Consider the following 23,919-nt stretch of genomic DNA (forward strand, 5'->3'; position numbering starts at 1 on the left):
TGAATGTTTAGTTCTGGCATATGGATGGTATGTCTGCTTTGTGGCATCATGGCAGGGAGAAACTGGGTCATTTTCATGAACATCTCAACGGGATCAATCCGAAGATTCAGTTTACCATGGAGGAAGAGGCAGGTAAAAGGTTAAATTTTCTTGGCATGCTAGTTTTCAAGGAATAAGATGGTAGCTTGGGCCACATGGTTTATTGGAAACCCATGCACACAGACCGTTTACCTGCACCAAGCTTCAAAACACCATCCACAATAAAAGTAAGGCATCAAAAAAACAATGGCAGATAGAGCAATGAAAATCTGCGAACAAGAGCTGCTTGATGCAGAATTAATATATATCTCCAGTGCATTACTCAAGAATGCTTATTCATTTGCTGAGGTAAAAAGACTGTTAAGATCACCATGTAAAAATCAAAGCGTAGCTCAAGTGCCAGTGAAATTGAAAGTTTTCCTGTTTTCATTAAGGACATTACTAACCACATAGGAAAAATCTTGAAAAATTGGAGCATCGCTGTTATACACAAACTCACCTGGAAGGTACAATATCACTTAAAATCGGCCAAGGATGTTCACCAGCCACTGGAAAAAGCTGAAATTGATGGGATTCCATGTAGTTGTGGGAAGGTGTACATGACTACTATAAAAACTATGGTCAAAAATGATTAGAACAGCACAAGGGCAGGTGCAGAAGAGGAGAGATTGACAGATTAGCTGTTTCAGAACATGTTTGCAGCCAGGAGACCACCATATTCATTTTTATAGGACTAAAGTTCTGGCAGCCACAAGTGGATACCATGAAATGCTATACAAAGACACCATAGAGATTGTAGAACATCCCAGGAATTTCAGTAGGGAGAAAGCCATGAAACTGAATGAGATCTGATTTCCGCTGCTGAAGGTGTATACCAGTCCTCCACCATGGGCTGATAGCAACAGCAGACAATGGAAGTCAATAATGGTCAGTTGTGCTCAGGTACTCAAAATAGGTGATGTCACACCACAGCACAGAAGTGGAATTTTGCTGCAGTCAGTAGAGAGCCAGGGTGTGAATCAGAAATTCAAAGAAGCTACAATCCCCGTTGAAAATTTCCACCACAGATGGAGTAGAAATGTTGGGTTTTAATGTGAGATCCATTCGACCACAACATAATAGCACAGAATGTTTTATTAATTGTGACATTTCCAGCTGTGAAAGTTTACATTCTACAGATCCACCTTGTTTACCATAATTTTCACTCTTTGGCTTCCACTTATTCCCACGTTAGTTGGGAGAGGTTTTGAATCTAACGAAGAGTTTATGGTAGCCATAGATAAATATTTTGCAGACTTTTGGGGTTGCAATAATTGTGGAGAAAGTCTTTTGATCTAAAAGGAAATTATGTTGAAAAGTGGGAATTTTCTACCTAGTAAAACACATTATTTGTCTGCCAGACCAATAAATTTTCTTTTTGTTCTTGTGGATTATGTTACTGTAACATCAAAGAGTGTGAGAAAAACATTGGGAAATATTTTTTCTCAGACTCATTCATAAACAACCACAGCTACAATAGAGGTATGGAAATATTCAACGAGATGTTTGAAAATGATTTAAACTGTGGTTGATAAAGTAGATACAGTCCTTTGTTATTCTTCATTCTGTATTCTTTTTAATCTTGTCTCATAGCCTTCCTATACATTCATCTGATACTGGGGAAAAATCTTACCCTCCTTTACCGAGTGATATTTTTTCATGGATTCTGTAGAATTGCTAATTATGATGGATTTTAGAATTTCCATTACCATTTTCCATTGTGATATATTTAACCTTGACTGGCTACAGCAGCAATCCAGCAATATGATTGAGATGTAGAGGCCTCTGTGTTATTACTACTATTTAAAATCCGTGGCTTTTGCATAAGTAGCTAACAGATGTTTTTAAGGATGACCTGAAAATATTCGTGTCTCCTGGATTGAGCTTATATTTTAGAAGGAAACAATGTTAATGTGAAATCCTTCACATTATTTTCTCTCTTTTCACATACCTTCTAGTTCCTACCAAATGCCAAATCTATCCCAGTGATGTATGGGGTTGTTGGTACTGTGAGCCACAAACCCCTCAGTGTGACTACCTAAGGGTAGAAAAAAAGTTTCCAGACATTTTTTCACAAGTAATCATTTCATGTAACAAATGTGATTACTACAATATATTTTTACAGAAACATCATTTCCACGATTTAATTTTAAATCTGACACTCCATTTATTTCACAGTTACCTTAAAGTTTGGATCAATTTTAGTTGTGGACAGTCAGGAAACTTGACTCCTGATTGTCATTTGTCAAATGATTCTTATTTTTTTATTGGTTAATATTCGTTATTATTACAGAGACATAGAGACTGTGTTGAAAAACAGTGTCATGTGCCTATGTCATTTTGAAGTGTAGTGCAGCATTCAATAAAAATTGGTCTCCATATTAATATGTAACTTACTTTTTGAAGGCCCCTTGTATATTTCAGAATGGAAGATCTAATAACTCACCTTTCAGATCTGCATTTAGTTACTGGGGAGGAAATGTTCTGAGCATATTTTGTTACTTGAACAACAAATATGTTGATTTTCAAAGTTAACCTATAAGTGCAGTTTTAATAGTTAAACACCATCCAGTAAAATGAGTTGCCATGTTTATGTTATGGCAACCAATTGAAGAATTGTTTGTATGTTGCTCCTGTTGTGGAAAGAAGAGTACGTGTACAATTTTGCATTGCAGTGTGTTAGTGTAATTTTATTATTTTCTGGAAAAATGTGTGCTACTGTGAATATTATATTTCATTCATCAGTTTATGCCTTTATACAAAGTAATGTGAAGTGGATGTATCAATATAATAAAAATGTAAAAATGTTGGATGGCAGGGGGGGGGGGGGGGGGGGGGGGGGACAGCACGCCCCTTCATGTTTGTCTCTCAGCTTCTCCCTCCAACTGAAGGGTCCATCTCATACTGGGCTGGGTGATTTGTGTTTCTGTGCAACCTCCACCAGACAATCCCCATTTCCTCCCTGCAGTAGCAACATGTAGTTCCAAAAACTAAAATGGTTTAGTGTACTTGTATATCTGTCTATTGGCAGCACTAAAATGTTCACCTCCTGAGGGTGTGAACTAGCCAGTGACTGTGTCTCATCATTTTATAGTTTTCTCAAGTGAATTTAACATTTAACTTTTAATACAATTTATTATGAGTCAGTTACACAAATTTTTTTTTTGTGCTCCAGGTCAAGGTACTTTCTTGCACTGGTCAGAAAGTTTCATTGTCAATGAAAGACGTAGATCAAGAAACAGGAGAAGACCTGAATCCTACGGGTAACAACCTGCTTCTTAATAAGGACAGGTAAGATAAGATATTTATCATATGTATTTATTTTACATGTTATTGCCTTCATCATCTACATAAAAACTGGTTATGCCTTTAAGATTTTGCTTTTTACTAGAGTTATGTATCATATTTTCAATTGTTATAAATACAGGATGTTTGACAGCCTAAAGATTTCTAGCCTTGAACTTTATGCATCCTCTTCCACTGCTGTCATACATTGCTTCTGTTCAGTGTATGACGTGGGAAACATGAAGAGCAATGTGGCTCTTCTTCTTTCCCTTTTGTTTACTTAAGAACTGAAATTGTGCCAGTACACCATTATTTTTGCTGTGAATTACCAGTGAACAGAATGGAAGAAACACACATTTTAGTATTAATAGCACAGTGAACATTACACTGGATGTACAGAAAAACCCTGACAACTCTCAGTGTATTGTGCAGGATGGCAAACTGGTCATTTTTTAAAAGAGAAAACTCCTGCCCAGAAATGCATAGCTTTGACCCTGTGAAGCATCTCAGTGTGAGAATGGTGGTGGCCAGAGTTTCTTCTTAAACTTAGCAGCAGATTAAAACTGTGTACCAGTCCTGGATTGAAACTTTGGACCTTTTCCTGTCACAAGCAAGTATTCTACCAACTGAGCTGTCCAGGCACAGCTTTACTTCCATCACTACCTCACCTTCAATCTAGTCCCAGAAGGTCGAAAGGAGAACTTCTGTGAAGTTTGGAAGGTAGGAAATGAGGTATGGTAGAATTAAAGGTGTGAGGGATGATCATAAGTTGTCCACGGATAGCTCAGTCAATAGAGAAGTGGTCTGTGAAAGGCAAAGGTCCCAGGTTCGAGTCCTGGTCTAGCACACAGTTTTAATCTACCAGAAAGTTTCAGATCAGTGCGCACTCTGCTGCAGGGTGATAATTCATCCATTCTTCTTTGATTGTTTTGTGTTCTGAGTAATGCAAAGCACTAGCCAAAGTTTAAGAAAGACACATGGACTGCACCTATTAGTCTACCTGTGCATGCACTACATCCTTCAGTGAGTATTTGTTCTCATCATAATTGGATACTTGTGTTCTGTACCAGTGCAGTACTGTTGTGACATTACACGAGCATCACAGTGAACAATGTGCTGCTGACATGCAGCAGAATTGATGTCAGTCACATGGTTGATGCCTGATTTTATGCGGAAACATTTCTGAATAGAAATATCATGTATCATTTATTGTTCGAAGCACTTGAGAGAAGAATAAGAGAGACAGAAAACTTGTAGGTAACTATTGTATTTTCTGCCTGGAGTGTTTCGAGAATTGCAACATGAATGTACAGGAAAGTTTCTTTTCAGTGCATGCTACATTTTAGTGTGCACACAGTAGTACTAAATGCTGTTGAAAAATTTGCTGGACATATGGAAGAACATATATCAACTATTATCAATATTATCAATTATTCCGCAATTCTGTTCTGTATCAGGTGTAAAAACCCTGAAATTGACTACTTGCATAGGTCAAACAGTTGATACTGAGAAGGGCATTTTGAAACACCTCAATGAGGAACGACCCACTAGCACTTGCTGAGTGGTGTGAGCACTGGGCATGTGTCATGTAAATGTGTGAAATGTTGATTATGATAAGTATGTCATCCATACCATCTGCAGAAAGTTCAGGCAACAGTAGTAGAGTGTTATTAAGAATGAGTACAGCTTGTGCAATGGTATTCACAATGCCACATACTTAGATTACATTTCTCCACTGTGGTGTTGTTCAGTGATGAATGCATGTTCACTCAGGAGAGGATAGTAAATGCTCACACTTGAGCAGACAGAAATCCAGGTGTGCTGGGAGGTTAGAAGTAACGAGGTTCAGTTTAGTCTCTACATTGTATGCAACCAAGTTGTGAGTCCAAAATTTGAACCTATTTTGTAATTTACTGTGCTATGGGGTGCCATTGTGTCTTAAGAAAATGAACACGTCACCATATCCAATCTGTTCTCAAATTTTGATGCCCCACATGGCTCAAACAGTTCATTTCCGAACAGGAGTCCCCTCCTGAAAAATGACCAGTTTACCAAACCACACAACACATTAAGCATTGTTTGTGTTTTCTCTTTATGCCCTATATATAATGTACTGTTACTATAATAATTACTATTATATTCAACTGCATTCCTCTCTGATGGAAAACCACACAATTTATTCAGTGTTGCCATTGTGTACCACCCATCATTTCAGTGAATTACAGTTTGTTATTCCTTGACATTATTATTTCCATAGGTTGCCACTGTAATTGCAAAAAATGAAATAATTAATAAAGAACAGTGTCAGGGTATAACTATTGGGCAGTGTGTCCAGACTCAAGGGAATTTATGAGTAATAGTAAAGAGTTAGAATCTGATGGTGACATGGCTTTTGAAATTCTCCAGGCTAAGAGTTTCTCAGTTTGTCTTCCAAGTTTGCTGGTGAGTGTGAGATTTCTATGTACTTCTGCAAAAGTTTAACCATATTTGTCAAAGAAATTTCGTGCCGTCAAAAAGCTTCATTTGTATCTGTGCAAACTAAATAAACTTGGTATATTGAGGCATGTCTTAATATGGCCTACAGCTGCCTGAGAAGATACTGTTAAGGGTATAACAACCTGTGCAATGTAGTGGGCATTGGTTGCTTTGCCCTACAGAAACATCACACGGGACTGTAAGCTGTAACTGATGCCTCCCACCATGAAGCCTGTGAGTCATGGACAAATGCACTCCAGAAAAAGCCGTTCACCACATCTATACTATGCATGTGTACGTCCATCACTTGCATGTAAACAGAACATGCTGTCATCACTGATGACAGTAGAATGCCATTCTACTCTTCAGTTGTTCTTTCAGGACATTAGAGTAGCTGTGCTCGTCAGTCATGGTGTCAGTGATAGCAGTCTTTCCAGAGGCACACGTATGCTAGTCTTGCTGCAAGCAGAGGGTTAGTGGTCCTTGGTGATGCAGCATTTGCAGCATGTGCTCCTTTTTCTTTCTTGGGTGATATTCAGGTGGCCACTGCTGCTGACATGTCCATCTTGATGTGCATTTGCACTTCACGGACATTGAGAACTTGGTATAAGGGTATGGGAATGTTCCACAGATCACTTCTGCAAGCAGTGACATGCCACCGATACTTTATGCCCAACACGTTTGTCAATTTCTAGAAGGTGCTTTTTTTTAACATTGTATTACAGGCATCTAATTGTTGTTCACAACTATCTTGTTATGTGAATTGGTGATTACAGTAGGAGCTGTAATGCACAGAGGAACTGGAATTCTGTTAAATGCCATGGTCACCTACTATAGCACAGGACTGAGTTTTTGATAGTTGGGCATTGTATGTTCATAAAAATTTTCTTGTTGTTCAGTTCAATTTACAATTTTTAATCCATCTTGTATGTAGAAAACATATGTCAACACAGTAACCTGAGTGGACAAAGTGCCATTTACATTAGTCGAGTCAAATATGATCATACTTTCTTCTTCTTCTCATAAGCACTTTATTCACCTCAGTAGAGATAAATATTCACAAAAGCAGCAGAACAGTCATATAAATCAACCACAAAAACTTTTTAAGTCTACCACTTGTCTATGGGATGCTCCTCCTGTCCAACAACACTACTAAAAAAGCAAGATATTTCCAGTAGTGAGAATCTTCTGTTGGTTCCAGAATTTGGTCATTCTTCAAACCTTTTAAAGCCACTTATTTTTCTTTGTGATAACATAGTTGTAATTAACATTTTCGTCAAGACTTCAAACAGGGAAAGAAATCACATGCAGAAATATGATGTACAATTACTGGAAACAAGATTTGTCCAGACAGTGGTCTAAAAAAGACAAATGCTATAAGAGAGGAGTTGTAAGGAACAGTGAATTAACAAGTTATATTTTATTTCTGAAACATTTTTCTTGTATGATTTGTAATGCATTTTATTTCCAGCTAGTCATTTTCCTGCAGCTCTGCCCATGTATACATTCAACACATATATTAAACACACTTCCTCCTCTTCCCTCTCGCTGTGTCCACCTCTTCCTCCCTCTATCTATCCACCTCATCTACCCACCTCTATCTTTTTGTCTCCTCCTCCCCACTCTGTATCTTCATCTCCTTCTCCCCCTCTCTTTGTTCATTTCCTCCTCCCCATTGTTCTGCCCATCCCCTTCTCTATCCATCTCAACATGCCCGAGCCTCGCTCATCAGTACATATTGCCCTTGCAGTACAGTTCAATAAACCATGGTGATACTACTCCCACACTGCAGAGTAAGGCAGGCTACACATGGGGGGGGGGGGGGGGGGGGAGAGAGTCGTGAAAATCATGTTTGCCCCTGACATATAGGCTGCCATAATACAAAGCTGGTCAATAAAGCAGGCTATGGCCAATATTACTCCAGCACAATACACCTGTCTTGCAGGGCAGCCTGCATGTCAGGGCCTGGAAAACACTCTTGTCCATGACATATAGGGTGCCCTGCAAAGCAGGTTGGTTTGGTAGGTCAACAGGTGAACTCCATTTGTAGTCCACAAAAAACTTTAGGGCCACCCATAAGCTGCTGGCTTATTAAACTGTCCTGTCAAATCAGTGTCTATTGCTCTCAGTGTCTTATACACTGGAGCAGTGCACTGCCAGCGACAACGATACACTCGTTGCAAAGGCATTGTTGAGGCACGTTAACACAAAGTGAACCAAAGACTGAAAAGAAAAGTTTGTGCCAGTATCTCCTCTCCTATTGGAGCTTGGAGGTTATGAGGTGTGCTGTTTCTGTGCCAAATTTGTTTATAATTGATCCAGGGGCATGGGAGGAAATCCTGGACATATATACACTCTGCTTTCTATTTACAACAGACAGTAGTAGTCTCCCACCACCACTCATCATTCCAAACTGTCTGTACATGTGAGTAGCATCTTTTTATATTCCACAGACCTGAGCTTGCATTCCCTGTTGGCACAGTAATTTTTCCTGGCATATAAATTAGTTTTAATTTTTGACACTATTTTGTGTACATGAAAAAATCAGATTACATCATAGTTAGCATCTACATTTACCTACATACTCAGTGTTGCCACAAGTTCTGGAAATCAGGGAATATCAGAGAAATCAGTGCAATATTAGGGAAATTTGAAAAGAACACTGGAAAAATCTTGTTTTTGTCTCAGTAGATGAAATGGTTTGTTTACTGAGATGTTATGCATAGTCGCTGGCTGGATGCAGCTGAGTACATGCACTGCTTCCCTATTACCTCATTCTTACTGCTTCTCCCCTTTCTACCATTCCACTCAGCTTGCAGTCAGTGCTGCCACTACTTCTTGCTGCTAGCCTAGCAGCTGTCAGCAAGAGGCAGGGAGAAGTGAGGTTTGTTTGGATGTGATTCTCAGAGACTGTTGAACAGCAGCCAGAGGCAGTGGTTATGTGTGCATGAGTTGTGTTTGAGTGCTTATGTGAAAGTGTTTGTGCTCTCATTTTCTGACATGGCTATGGCTAAAAATTTTGTTGTGAAAGTCTGATTGTCTTTTCTGTGTGCCTGTTCGGCTCCACGAATGTCTTCATGGTGCCTTGTTACGTATCCTCATTAGTATTAATTCTCAGAGTATTCACACAAGTTATCTGATGTATGGATTGATCACAATTTCATTTCCTCAACATGGTGTCTGTGACACATGGCCACATGAGTGGAGTTCCATGATGGGCCAAAACTGCAGGCCATTTCTGCCGGTATCTCTAAAGGATCAGGCCTGTCAGTGAATTTCAGGCACCGCGACTGTCTCATCACAAGTACACTGTACAGTGCGGCGTTTTATAGACATTTTGTTTATGCTAGTACATTTTGGCACTTTGAAAGTAGTTCATATATTAGAAAGTATGTTCAGCCACCGGGTTGCAAGTCTTTGTTAAGGTGATGCCACAATGGGCGACCTGCACGTCTGTGATCATGAAATGGTGATGAGGCAACACAACACCTTGTCCATGACCGGAGAAAATCTCCACCCCGGTCAGGAATTGAACCCGGGTCTGATGCATGGTAGGCAAACACATTACCACTCAGCTAAGCGGGCGGTCACACAGTTCCTCTAAAATATATATATAAAGATTCCAAGACTTACCAAGCGGGAAAGCGCCGGCAGACAGGCACATGAACAAAACACACAAACACACACACAGAATTACGAGCTTTCGCAACTGGCAGTTGCCCAGGAAAGAGGGAAGGAGAGGGAAAAATGAAAGGATGTGGGTTTTAAGGGAGAGGGTAAGGAGTCATTCCAATCCCGGGAGCGGAAAGACTTCCCTTAGGGGAAAAAAAGGACAGGTGTACACTCGCGCACACACACACACACACACACACACACACACACACACACACACATCCATCCGCACATACACAGACACAAGCAGACATATTTAAAGGCAAAGAGTAAGGGCAGAGATTTTTCCCATGTGGAAGTTTCTTTCTATTTTATTTAGTTCCTCTAAAATAATAGATATAACAATAACGAACATAGTAGGACCAACATTTTAGTGACTGTCGTCTATAGTGTTGGTTTATGCAACTCGTCTCTGCCTTACACACTTCTTTCGAGCGGCTGACTTTTTTCTGGGGTCATTTATGAAATCAGTGAAGGTATTTTAAATCTGTCTTGTGACTCTAAGGAAATGTCTATTTTTGTTACCAAATATGTTTTGTTTTGTTGAAATAAAATAACATCATTAGTCTTAATGAAACACAGATACCATTTGGCTTGCTTTCTCCATCTAAAAACTGTTCATTACAAAAGATGTTGATGTGAGTACTTAAGATTTTTACTCACATGTTTAGAAATACAAAAGTCCCCTATATTTTTTGTCAGCTTAAGTCTTTACTCACCCTTGAGATCTCAAAATTTGTCAGGAAAAAATGCTAAAAGTTGTCTGGAAATTAGGAAGATATTAGGGAATTTTACTTGGGGAAGCTTGTGGCAGCCCTGATACTCTGCAAGCCACCCTGTGGTGTGTGACAGAGGGTACCTTGTACCATGCTAGTCATTCCGTTTCCTGTCCCACCGACAAATAGGTTGAAGGTAAAACAACTGTCTTTATGCTTCCATATGATTCTTGATCTCTTATCTTGTCCTTACAGCTCTTACATGGGACTCCACATTAACGTATAGTTTCCTCTGTAGCTGCGCACTATAGGAAGGATAAAGAATACAACCTACAATAGGGCAACATCCAGTCAAACATTGTCACTTTCAACCATTTTTGTGTTGAGGACAGCTTTTCTGAACATCTTGAACCAACTTTTCTGAGCATCTTGAACATAGGTAATCTGTAAACTATTTCATAGGAAGGTTCACAATCACTCAGCTTCCCTTATTTCTATTCTTCCTTCCAACATTCAGTTTCATCAGAAACAGTGCATAACATGAATGCAGGAAAACTTCTGTGGAGTTTATAAGGTAGGAGACAGGTAAGGGCTACAAGAGTAGGTGTGACTGTATGGCAGCAGTGGCAGAATCCAAACTTCAAGATGAGTCATGATCGTATAACTCAGTTGTCAAGCACATGCCCTGTGAAAGGCAAGACTCTTGGTTTTGAGTCCTGGCACACAGCTCTAACCTATCAGAAAGTTTCAGTGCGTAAGTTTATTTTATTTTATTTGCTTATTTTTTCACTTGAGCCCCCAAGCACTCATACTCTTATGTAAGCACCAAATAATGAGTTGGGGAGTGTTTTTTGCCTTGGTTCACTTTTCAGACTTTCGCCTCTAGCCAGTTGTGTAATAGAACTTTAATATATTTTCTTATTCCATTTTTAAATAGTGGCATTCGCTTTTTATGTCCTGAAGTCTTCTTCTGCATTACAAAAATTAATCCAAAAAATTAAGATTTTCCCAAATGTGAAAACTCATTCTTAGGTACATCATAGTCACATACCTAGATGCAAATATTTGATTGAAATTTTTCTCATAAAAGTGTCACTGGCAGGTAAATCTTGACAGTGCTGTATTTAATAATCTATCTGTTACAGTATTACTCTACTACACATCAATAATCAGTAGGTAAAATTAAGTTAAGCAGAAGTATTATCAAAAGTCAGATGTAAGTTTAAAACATTTTGAAATAGGAGCTTTTGGAAACTAACACAGCTTTCCATTTTCAAGACAGGTGAAACTGTTAAGACATTAAAGAAACATAGTTCATTCGCGAATATCATATTTTTCATGGTAAAAGACCTCCTTCTGTTCCAAGGTACAAGACGGTGCATGGTTTATGATATATAGCTTAACAGTCAACGTGTTATATAAATATTTCTAAAAATATAAAGAATTTTACTCACCATAAAAATTCTTTACCTATAGAATTAACATTATATTCCAAATAGCTTCACTATATTATACAGCATTTAAATGTATAGAACAGAAAATATTTACAAATGCCGTACAAAACAAAACCTCATGTGTAGCAGCAACAAAAAATGGTGGGAATTGCTTCTGGTGATCTCTGGTGTGCATTACTTCACGTGATTCTAAAATCATTCACTACACTGAAGTACTGACCAAACAGCTCATATGTTTCTAGGTACACTAACCTCTAGTTGTGACACTCTCTCCTACACTTCTGATTTCAGTAGTAGATGTTATACTCTAACAAGGATTAAGCTCAGCAATTACCGTAGCACCACATGCATCTGCTATTGTTTCTTCCTGTATTAACTTTTTTTAAAAAGGGACATAAAATATTTTCGTTAAAATCTCTGTTCCTGTACAGAACTAACCACACATATATCCACATAGCATAGATGATAAATACATTATTGTTATATCGTCAAGTTAAATGCATATACACATTTCAAAAGCGACACAACACATGTAAGCCAAGAGCAAGTAGACAAGGTAAGACATGCGTGCACAGTAACAGTCAAATCAGCACTGAGGCCAAGTCTAGCGGTCTTGATGGAGGTGGCCTATAGATGGCTAAAGTCCATAGGTGTTGTTTGACTGGCCATAAAGTCTCGAGGAGGCGGCTTCCCATACAGACGGAAGTGTCCCTGATGATAACAGGTCGAGATGAGAGGAGACGTAGGGGTCGAATCTACTGGGCCCCCGTACACCAATCTGCCCTTTGCGGCAAGTCCGGTTGTTATAACAGGAGACATGGGCGATGTGTCGGCGTCCGTAGGAGAAGGAGGCAGGTAGAGTTGTTCCAACAGATGATGGTCATCTGGTTCCTGCATGGGCACATCTTCTGGTGGCGTCCGTTCTTGTGCTGGCACTGAGATGGTGGTGAGAGGGCTGCATTGTGAGTAATGAGAGATGCCAAGATCCCAAACGTCATTTGGAGCTGAAGGTGGTGTAGTGGCATTTGTAACAGGCGTTGCCGTCACACGAGGCCGAAGCTGGTCTGAATGACGCACTGCAACACCCGTGTCCGTCTGGATTTCATACAGGCGTCGGCCATGGTTTCGTAAGATGCGACCAGGACTCCATTTTGGCCGCCTGCCATATCCCCGTACCCATACAAGGTCGCTGGTGGTGAACCGGCTAAGCGAAGGCACCCGCGATCGTGAGTTGGAACGCCGCAGAAGATGAAGTAGCGTGCGGGGCTGTCGGCCATGTAAGAGCTCAGCTGGGCTGTGGTCGCCCATGGGGGTGAAACGGTAAGAAGCCAGAAATTGGAGAATTGGAGAAGCGCATCATCAGCAGCAGAAGTCAGGAGTTTCCTCATCTGAGCCTTAAATGTGCGGACCAGTCGTTCAGCCTCACCGTTTGACTGTGGATGGAACGGCGGGGCCGTGACATGCATGACACCATGACGGGCGCCAAAATCCGCAAATTCAGAAGAGGCAAATTGTGGACCATTATCAGTAACAAGAGTAGAGCGAAGGCCTTCCAAAGAGAAAATGCGAGCTAGAGCATTTGTGGTTGCCGCAGTGGTAGGTGACGTGCAACGGATAGTGAAAGGAAAGTAGGCGTCAATTACGAGTAGCCAATAAGTGCCTAAAAAGGTTCCACGAAGTCAGCATGAATATGCTCCCAGGGCTTCTTAGGCGAAGGCCACGGTGACAAAGATGACTTCAGGGCGGCAGCCTGTGACGCACAAGGGCCGCAGGCAGCGACCATGTGTGCGATATTAGAGTCGATGCTGGGCCAGTACACATGATGGTACACCAGAGATTTTGTGCAACAGACACCCCAGTGGCCTTGGTGAAGGAGGCACAAGACCGAAGAATGCAAAGATGCAGGTACCACCACACGCGGCGAAGCATTTTCGGTGGAAAGGAGGGTAGCCCCATCCCTAGCCGTGAGGCGGTAATGCAAAGTGTAGTAGTTCTGCAATGGATCAGAAGTCTTAGCGGACAGACAATCTGGCCAACCCTTCTGAATACAGCATAAAACCCTTGAGATGGTAGGGACAGAACCTGTAACAACTACCAGCCAGTCCCCGGTGATGGGGAACCCGTACATAACCCGCTGCTCGGCAACATCCAGGTGTAAACACAAAAGTTCGTCCCTATCGAATGCCAGATCAAAACCCATGGGAAGGCGAGACAGTGCTTCAGCATTTTCATGTTGAGCCATCGGCCGGAAATGAATCTCATAATTGAAACGAGACAAGTAAAGAGCCCAACGCTGGAGGCGGTGTGCAGCCTTGTCGGGAAGCGACGATGATGGATGAAACAAGGAAACAAGTGGTTTGTGGTCTGTTACAAGATGAAATTTGGATCCATAAAGAAAAAACACCAAACTTATGCAGAGCATGAATAATGGCCAAAGCTTCTTTTTCAATTTGAGAATATTTTCGTTGGGCATCCGTGAGCGTCTTGGAAGCATAAGCAATGGGTTGTTCAGAACCGTCAGAAAAACAGTGTGCAAGGACTGCACCAACCCCGTATTGAGAGGCGTCCTTGGCAAGAACAAGATGTTGGCCATGTTGATAAGTAGCCAGGCACGGGGCCTATTTCAGCATAGTCTTCAATTTCTGGAAACCACATCACATGACGCGGACCAGTGAAAAGGCAGGTATTTAGGCTACAGGCGATGCAACGGCTGAGCCACTGAAGCAGCAGACGGTAAAAAACCTGTGATAGTATGCTATTTTCCCCAAGAAGGACTGCAGCTCCTTAACAGATGTAGGGCGAGGAAGGGCATTGATCGCAGCGACAGTTTGCTGAAGTGTACGAATACCATCCCTAGAGATTTGAAACCCTAAGTACGTGATAGAGGCCTGAAAAAATTTTGATTTCTGAAGGTTACACTTAAGACTGGCATTCATATTGCATTATGTTGTACTACCACTTTAACCAAAGGTAGATACACTGTCTGCACTACATTTGCTGTGTTCATATGGAGTGTCCAATGTGTGAGCCTTCCCTGTTAAAAATTTTCCTTTTTATACTCCATACTACACATCTTTTTTGTCTTATTTTCTTCCTTTCTGAGATGATGATATGATTTGGAAACAAATTTTCTGAAAGGCCAGTTACTTTTCATAGACTCTGTGAAAAGTTCTCTGTTGACTCTCCTGCAAATGACACCAAGCTTGTATTTATTATTCGCACAAACTTTGTTGTAGGGAATTTTTTATTTGTCAGTATGGTGTGTGGTATGCATGTATTTCATACAGCCATTGTAATGCAATAAAAATCCTGCTTTCTCCACTTATTCATTGTTTTAAGGTCCAATGGCCCATATAACAGACATTGCTCAAATAGGTTACCCTTTCGGTAGTCCTTTCCAGTTATTCATTGCTTCCCTAAGAAGACTAGAATTTGCTTCAGGTAAGTGTTCAACTAGCTGCACATTTGTATAAGCTTCTTCGTATTAATAAGTGTTTTCAAATTTTTCTCTCGATGAATTCAGTTGAAGTGTAACTTTATAAAATGGACAAATCCTTTTTCATCTTCCTTTCTTTGCCTTAAGTTGTCATTCATGTGAAAGAAGAATATATGTTAATAAACATATCATTTGGCTAGAGCAAAACCTGTAACAGACAACAGTGTCAGTATTCCAATGACTCTTCGTATCTGGCCTGTCACTTATTGTTATATGCAAGGATCTTTTTCCCCTGCTGTAGCAGAGTTTTCTGTAGTTTGAACTTAGAACTAGGCAGAAGCTTATTTGCATTAACATTGCCCTCAGATTTGCAAATAACAATTTGTCTATCCCTCCGTGTCTTTTATTAGTGGATTGTCAAATAATATATCTAAACATTTGCCTTATGTGTTGTCCTACATTTTGTTTCAATCCATTGTACCTATGTACACAGTTACGAGGGGTGGTTTGAAAAGTTCTCAGAATCACCACAAGAGGTCGGCACTACTGCAACGAGTTGTTCACATGATATTCATTGGACTGTTGCCTGTGAGTTGTTCACATGATATTCATTGGACTGTTGCCTGTAAACACATGCCACATCAGTGCTCTTGGAAGAGGCTGTGGTGGTGATGTGGCTCTGTTGTTGTTCCTGCATAGTGATTTATGAAGATGGAAAAAAGTCAAGATTCGAGCAGTGATTAAGTACTTTGTAAAGAAAGGTATGAAAGCAAAGGACATTCATGCTGATTTCCAAAATACACTGGAAGACTCTGCTCCTTCATATTCATATGTTGCCAAGTGGACAAATGAATTTAAATTTGGTCGGGAGAGCTTAGATTATGATCCGTGCAGTGGTCGGTCACTACGCCAGAAATCATTGCAAAAGTGCACAAAATGGGCATGGGAGATCACCAATTGAAAGTAATTGAAATTGCTCACACTTGCCAGATGTTATTTGATAGGGTATATCACATTTTAACTGAAGAATTAGAAATGGAAAAAATTATCTGCAAGATGGGTATTGCAACTCTGCGCGCCTGCACACATGTGCCGTCGCCATGACAAAATTACACAAACTAAGGTATGAATTGTTGCCACACCTGCCTTACTCACCTGATATTACCCCGTCAGACTTCCATCTCTTCTCAAAATTGAAAATTTTTCTTGGTGGACGAAGATTCACTTCAAATGAAGAATCAATAGCTAGAGTTGACAACTATTTTTCAGTCCTGGAGGAAACTCATTTTCGAGATGGGATCAAGGCACTGGAACTTCGTTGGACCAAGTGCATTACTCTACAAGGAGACTACATTGAAAAATAAAATAAAAAGTTTCAGTAATATAAGTACTTTTTTTCTATTCCGTTCGGAGAACTTTTCAAACCACCCTCATATTTCTTCAACACCTGTCAAGTTCTCATCAAAGTCATTTCACGCTTTTTTTCGACATTGCATGGGTGTATATGAAGAAGACCAAGCAAGTTCTGCTTCGTCCTGATGTACTTGCAGGATATACTCTTATGACAACACATTCTGTGAAAATTATACAAGAAACAAATGCAGCAGTTTCACTTAAAATAAATCTAGAAATACCATATAATAATGAAATGTGGTTCTGCCTTGACCAAACACAATTTTTGCTTGTGTTAGTACCCAAACATGTTTTGGAAAAGTTTCTCCATCTTCATTGTGTTCATTTTTCTCTGTTAAGTAAATATTATCATAATGAGTACATTACAATTTTTGAGGTTATGGTATTTACATTAATACATGTACTGACAGAAATATTAACAGAAAAATACATGCACATATTAATATTACATATTGGTGTTCACATGGCTGGCTGATATTTGCAGCCCAGCTACGATTACTGCCTTCCATTATTTCTTCTGCAGTTAATATGCATTTGTTGGTGTTTTGTTATTTTAATTTGCCAAATTTTAAGCCTAATATGAAATTATCATTTTTTATATTGACCTAAAATGAGACAAATTACATAACAAGACAATGGTTATCATTTTTTTATATACTTTCTCCTATTTACTGCACATTTTAAACTCAAAATCAACCTGAAAATATACAAAATTCCAGAGAGAATCTGCATGCCAGCTAATGTCTGGAAGTTTCAGTAGTGAATTGTTATGTTGGTGCTGGTCGCTACTGATATCTGTCAGTCACAATAGCTTGGATTCTGTGTATATTCAACATCACAGGAAAACATCTTCACTGGTGTATTGAAATATTACACCCACCACACATTCCCATTTACCAATCACTGTGATATTGTGTCAGTGGCATGCTAAGTATTAATAAAGTATTCTTATTTCACTTGACCTCTTTCTGTAACTTGTCAGAAGTTTATTTTATTTTATGAGTCATCAATTGGTTGCTTTTTTGTGTAACAGTCGGCTTCTTCCATTTTTACTCTATGTTTTTATAGGCTAACTACATCGTCTTATCTCAGTGAGAAATTTCTTTTTTTGTAGATGCATTCTCATTAATGCTTATTTGTTCTGCACCCCAGTAAACATATATACCAACACCTACTAAAGTACAAGTATTTTAAGTATGAAGTTGATAATTACAGTTTGTGGTAAACTTACATATGAGTCAATTATGTGAGACCTGAATGTGTCAAACCACACTCTATTGGAATTATTATCAGGAGAAAAGTTATTTTGAATCTTGGATGTTAGCCAAAAAACCAAATTCTTGACAGATTTGGAGTACGCTGTTTACATGCTCACCTAATTAACTGTGAAAATAACAACAGAGTAATGACAAGGGTAGTTGCTACTCACCATATAGCAGAGGTGCTGAGTCGCAGAAAGATACAAGAAGAAGGCTGTCGGAAAGTTAACTTTTGGCCAACAAGGCCTTTGTCAAAAACATACAAACATTCACACAAAACACATCTCTCACACTCATGACCACAGTCTCTCGCAACTGGAGCCAGTCTGTCTATTTTTGGCAAAGGCCTTGTTGGCAGAAGCTAACTTTCTGACAGCCTTCTTCTTGTGCCTTTCTGCAACTCAGCATCTCGGCTATATGGTGAGTTGCAACTACCCTTTTCATTATCTTGTTACATTTCATCCTGGATTTTTCATTATGAAAGTAATACATGCACTGAACTTGATTATTAACTCCAACAGAAATAAGATAGAAAGCAAACAAAAAAATTAGTAATGCTATATGAAGTGGAATATGTGTGAGCACGGTGCAGGAAAAAACTTTGAGAGCCTTCCATTGGAGTTATTAAATTGAATGTTTGATCATTTTAAATTTTTGTCCACAGGGATGAAGAACAGGCTCATCGTAATCCTGATAGGCCCACATCATTGTTGGAGCTGCAAGGTTCATTAGCTGAAGAAGATGAAACTAACAGCCGCAAACGTGTGCACCGTATTTCATCTCCAGAAAAATGGGAGATTAAACAGGTATAATTTTGTAAAATGACTTATGACCATTTGTGAGACAGTTAGTTAATGTCTTTGAGACAGCTAAGGGACATGCAGGGTACCTCAGTTGTTAGCTAGTTTCATGATCCATGGATCATGGATCATTTGTATGATGTGGAGCATGCATGCGTGTGAGAGAGAGAATGGGTGGGCAGGCGCAAGCGCATCTGTGCCCATGTGTGCGTGCATGCCGATGCACGCGCCTCCACATTTGAGTCATCATCGCAACTGACTATCATGTGGAGAACCCGAGTTTGATTACCAGTACTACCAGCAATTTCATTCTTGGTGGGAGGACTCTAACTGGGTGTATTTAGCCTTTTTGCGCCAGTTGAGAAGCTACTTGACAAAACAGTAGGGGCTCCAAGTCACGAAAACTGACATTGCCTGGGAGAGAGGTGTGCTGACTCCGCACCTCTCCATATTGCATCCAGCGATGCCATTTGCGGAGGATAACATGGCGGTCTGTCAATATTGATGGATCCACCAGGGCCTGTAAATCAAGTTTTACGCTCTCTCTCTCTCTCTCTCTCTCTCTCTCTCTCTCTCTCTCTGTCTCTCTGTGTGTGTGTGTGTGTGTGTGTGTGTGTGTGTGCGCGTGCGTGCGCACAAGTGTGCCGGCACTCCTGTCCTTCTTTTTTTTCCTGGAATTGTATTTATGTACTTCATTGTCCCTTTTGAACTGTAGTGGATTATTTACAACAAACATGGGATATGCTCCATATGTTATGCAGTACGTTTTTGTGCGGTGAAGACATTCTTTCATAAAGATGAGCTACCACAGAACATTATTGTATGAAAATATGAAAAATATGATAAGTTATTGCAGTTTCTCTTCCCAAGACTTGTAATGATTCGAAATGCAAATATGGCTGAACTAAGCTATTTTATTCTTCTGTGGTGTATCTGTCTTATGACAGATTTCAACTGGAGGCTCTTGTTCTGAGCATCTTCCTTCATATGTTTGTATGTTCATCCACATCTAATGTCATCCATCATTCCAATTCTCTTTCTTCCTCTTTCTTTCATTAATTCCACAATTCTCCTTATAATTTTTTGTTGTTGACAATTCCTATGCAGTTTATTTTCCAGTTGAGATTTTTTTCTCATTCTTTTTCACTTTTGGTAATCTTCATTCTTCCTCTATTTTCTTCATTACTTCCTCATTCTTAAGTCTTTCTAAATATTTGCCTTCCTTCTTTTTAACTGTCCAAGTTTCATACACTCCAGATGTAACATTTAGTAAATCTTTGTTCCCCTTCATCTTCCAAACCCATTCTAGTATCATCAGCCTGTGCACCACATAACTCTTCCACAGAATCCATCCAAACTTCGGGCTCCTCTTCTATACACAGTGTTTTCTTCCCATGTTCATTTAACATTCCTCTTTTGCTTATTTTCATTACTTCTTTCCTTGTTAAGAATTTTACTGTTTTTACGTTTCTTCCAATTTTACTTTCTCGCCCATTTATTCTCTTTTCTCACGTTGTTTTCTCATCCAGTCCTTTCTAACCCGGTCATTTAAAATTCTTAGTTCATTGATTATTTTTCTGTGCTTTCTTCTGCCTTCTTCTGAATTGTCATTTTTCTTTTTGCTACATTTATTCATTTTATCGAACTTACTTTCTGTTAGCCACTCTTTCTTAATGTTTGTTCTTTTCTCCTCTCCAGTTTCTGTTTCTGATCCTTCCAACACTGTATTTCTAATGGTATACCATTCTTCAGTGAGGTCTACACTTTTCCTTGTGTCTTCCGGGGTATTTTTGACGTTGTGACTGCTCTCTTTCATAAAGTTCTCACTCTTTAATTTCCCACAATACCATTTCTTTATCTGTTGTATTTTCTTAACAGGCTTTAATCTTGTCCTGATGTTTGATTATAACAAAGGCTGTTTGATATCTAGCAATATCACCTGGAGCTTCCCATGTGTATAATCTCTGTTAATGGTGCTTAAAACAAGTATTTGCAATCCAAAGATCAAATCATTCACAAAAGGCTATCAGTTTTTCTCCCTTTTCCCAGTCTTCCCCAGTCCATGATCTCCTACTATGTTTTTCCTTCTTCTCTTTGTTTTAATAGTTCCAAAACGTGTTTTTTCCAGTTTCATTTCTCATGAATATGTACACCTATTTTTTTTTTTTTTAATTTTCACTTTAGTTATTATTTCCTCTCCATTCAATGATGTAAGTACCTCTAGATGTGCAGAATTGAATACGAGGGTTAGAACTTTAATAGTGGCAACTATTTATTTATAGCTCATACAAAATAGATAAGTGTTTCAAAGTTTTACTGACCTTCAGAGTAGTCACCAGCATTGTGTACCCTCTGTTGCCAGTGATGTGGAAGTCGTAGGATACTCTTAGCAGTGCCAGTTGTGTTGACAGTTCGAGGGGCGCGGTCTATTGCCCAACGATTTTGTAGCAGTTCTAAAGCAAATGCTGTGAAGTGTTTTCTTCAGTTAAGAAATTGAGTTGAACTGATGCGGGCTTAAGTCTGGGGAGTGCAGTAGGTGGTATAGCTCTCAGCAGCCCCCATCAGTCAAATCAGTAACAGCAGAGGTTGAAAATACCGCTTCAGTTGTAAGTTACTTTATTTTCACACAGCTGGTTTCGGACTGTTATAATCCCATCCTCAGGTGTCATAGCTGTGCTGTGGTCCCCGAGCACCGCGTGTACCAGGCACGGTGTGCTGTCTATGAGCAGACGTCTTGTCTGACGTTTCGGATGACTTGACTGAGTGGGAAGAAGACATTGAATATCAAAAAAATGAAAGTTAAGCAGAATCATCGGAAGGTAGTGAAATATGTCCAAGAAGAATTCGGCGAATGCTATGGTTGCCAACTGATTCGGATGAATCAGAAGAAGACGACAGTGCACAGTGGTCAGACTTTGATTTACAGAGGACCAATAGTGAATTTGAAGGATCTCCCAGTCCAAACATATTTCCTGAATATACACAGAACGTCGAGGATATCTTAGAATTCTATATTGGAAACGATCTATTTGAATATCTTAGCAATGACACCCACAAGTACTACAGTCAAAATTGCAATAGAAGGAAATGGGATTAAAAAAAAATGCCAAATTTGTACTTAGGAAATGGCTTGGGCTTGCTATCCTTATGGGAATTGTAAAAAAAAAAAAGGCAAGGATCGATGATTATTGGTCAACGAATCCGTTGATAGACACACCGATATTTCGCAAAACGAAGTCCCGCAACTGATTCAAACACACAGTATCATTTTTACATTTTTCTGACAGCAACTATAAACTGGATAATGCTGACTGGCTTTTCAAAGAGCAATTTGTAATTGATTATTTTCCCAAAAAATTTAAAGAAACCTTAATCCAAGCCAAAACATCTCAATTGATGAAGGAATGCTACCATGATGTGGACAGTTAAATTTTAAAGTTCAAAATCCATAAAAAATTACAAGATATGGCATACTCATTTGGATGCTGTGTGATTCAAATATGAGATACATTTCCTCATTCAAGATATATAGCGGCACTGGACAGCCTTTAGCAAAAACAGTGCTGGAACTATTGAAACCTTCTTATGGAAAGTGGCACCACCTCTACATGGATAATTATTATAACAGTGTAGAATTTGAAGAGAAATTACTTGAAAAGAATATAGGATTTCCGGAAAAATTAAAGCGCACAAAAGTCAATGTGTTTGAAGCTTGTCATCAACGGAATGGTGAAGTAGTTGCACAGATATGGAGAACTTCAAAAACTAAAATGATATGAATGATACCTACTATATATAATGCCACTTTGACTGACACTCAAAGAAAATGTAGGAAAACCAATTATACAATAAAAATACTGAAAACATATTAGACTATAACTAATACATCAAAGGAGTGGAATGGGCAGACCAATATTTGAGTTATTACCCTATATACAGAAAAATTATGAAGTGGTCAAAAAAGGTTTACATTTACCTCTCTAATTGCACATTATTTAATGCGTTCTGTACACGGCAATATTGCAATACAGACCACAAGAGTCTCCGATTTCAGGATTTTTTATTGAAAGTGTCTGATTCATGGATAAAAGACCATGTACCTGCTTCTGACCAAAGTTTGGGGGTTGCCACTACATCGCTTACATCTCGTCATTATCTGGTTGACAGACTTTCCAGTCACATAAAGCAACACCAGCTAATACTTATTTCTGAAACGAATAAACAAAATCGAAGGAACTGATATGTATGTTCCAAAAACAAAAAAAAGCAGAACAACAAACTTAATGTGCAAGTCTTATGGATTTGCATTACTACTTGGAGACTGTTTTGCTGTATATCATATGAAAAAGAAGTATTAAGTACCAAAGACAATGTAAATAAACAAATATATGAAACAAACAAATTTTGTATTTATTTACATATGTATATCTTCGAAATTTTATGAAAGTAGGGGAACGGGGTTGTGAACTTATGAGAACTATCGACGAGATTAACAAAACATAACAATCTCTAACCTCCCGATAATGTCAAGAATGGCCGGTGCCAAGCCAAGTAATTGGAGCTAACACTGCCAGTGCCAAGCAAATACATTTGTATAAGACGTGCAGATGGCAAAGTGTTAAGCATTCTTTTGTTTAGATAAGATTTTATCTATTGGTTGGCTGTACCACGAATTCCATAAAATCTCAGTTGGTTTAGGAGACTATCATATTCACACAGTCAAATGCCTTAGATATGTTAAGACAATTTCCGGCAAATTCATGGATTCGTTTTTTGTTTCTAATGTTTTGACGACTAAGAGTGTGTGAAGTTGGATTGCAAACTTCCCACTTCTTTTATGTGAGTCGACTTACTTGGTGTACCCAGTGGATCTTCTCCTCTGGGTAGCCAGCTTCTGGAATCTCTATAAACTTCTTCTCTGAAGAATGATGCTAGTTACAGAAACTTTAAAGACTCTCTCTCTACTTGTGAAATAAGTAGGTACTCGAAGAATAGTTTTCAACAACTATCGGTATATTTGAGCTTAAAAAAAGAACAAAATTCACACTTCGCATATAAACATTTGACTCTTGTAAGTCGCTCATATCGTCTCACATGAGAAACAGATTTAAGTACATTTTAGAAAGGAATTGGTTTAACAACCATAACTCTGTTACATACAAATTGTGAAATATGTCTTGCCTCTAGCAAGTCCAAGATAAGAGGTTTTTCAGAATTAAGAATCTCAAATGTTCGTGTTATTTATAACAATGGTCACTGATACGATTAACACAGAATAACCCAGAAGTTTCATAGTTCATCCTAGCTCTTTCACTACGACTTCCATGGATT

At 39.1% G+C, this 23,919-nt stretch overlaps 1 protein-coding gene across 1 annotated transcript in view; it reads left to right on the plus strand.

The window, feature by feature from the left end:
• Positions 1 to 23,919, plus strand: part of LOC126353756 (ATP-dependent RNA helicase DHX8) — a 145,474-nt gene that overhangs the window by 25,179 nt on the left and 96,376 nt on the right. Inside the window, exons 6-7 of the mRNA XM_050002811.1 lie at positions 3,254 to 3,369; positions 18,453 to 18,594. Coding sequence (XP_049858768.1) covers positions 3,254 to 3,369; positions 18,453 to 18,594 — 258 coding nt within the window. The remainder of the gene's footprint in view (positions 1 to 3,253; positions 3,370 to 18,452; positions 18,595 to 23,919) is intronic.

Source organism: Schistocerca gregaria, chromosome 3 (assembly GCF_023897955.1).
Source record: "Schistocerca gregaria isolate iqSchGreg1 chromosome 3, iqSchGreg1.2, whole genome shotgun sequence".
NCBI classification, from domain to species: domain Eukaryota; kingdom Metazoa; phylum Arthropoda; class Insecta; order Orthoptera; family Acrididae; genus Schistocerca; species Schistocerca gregaria.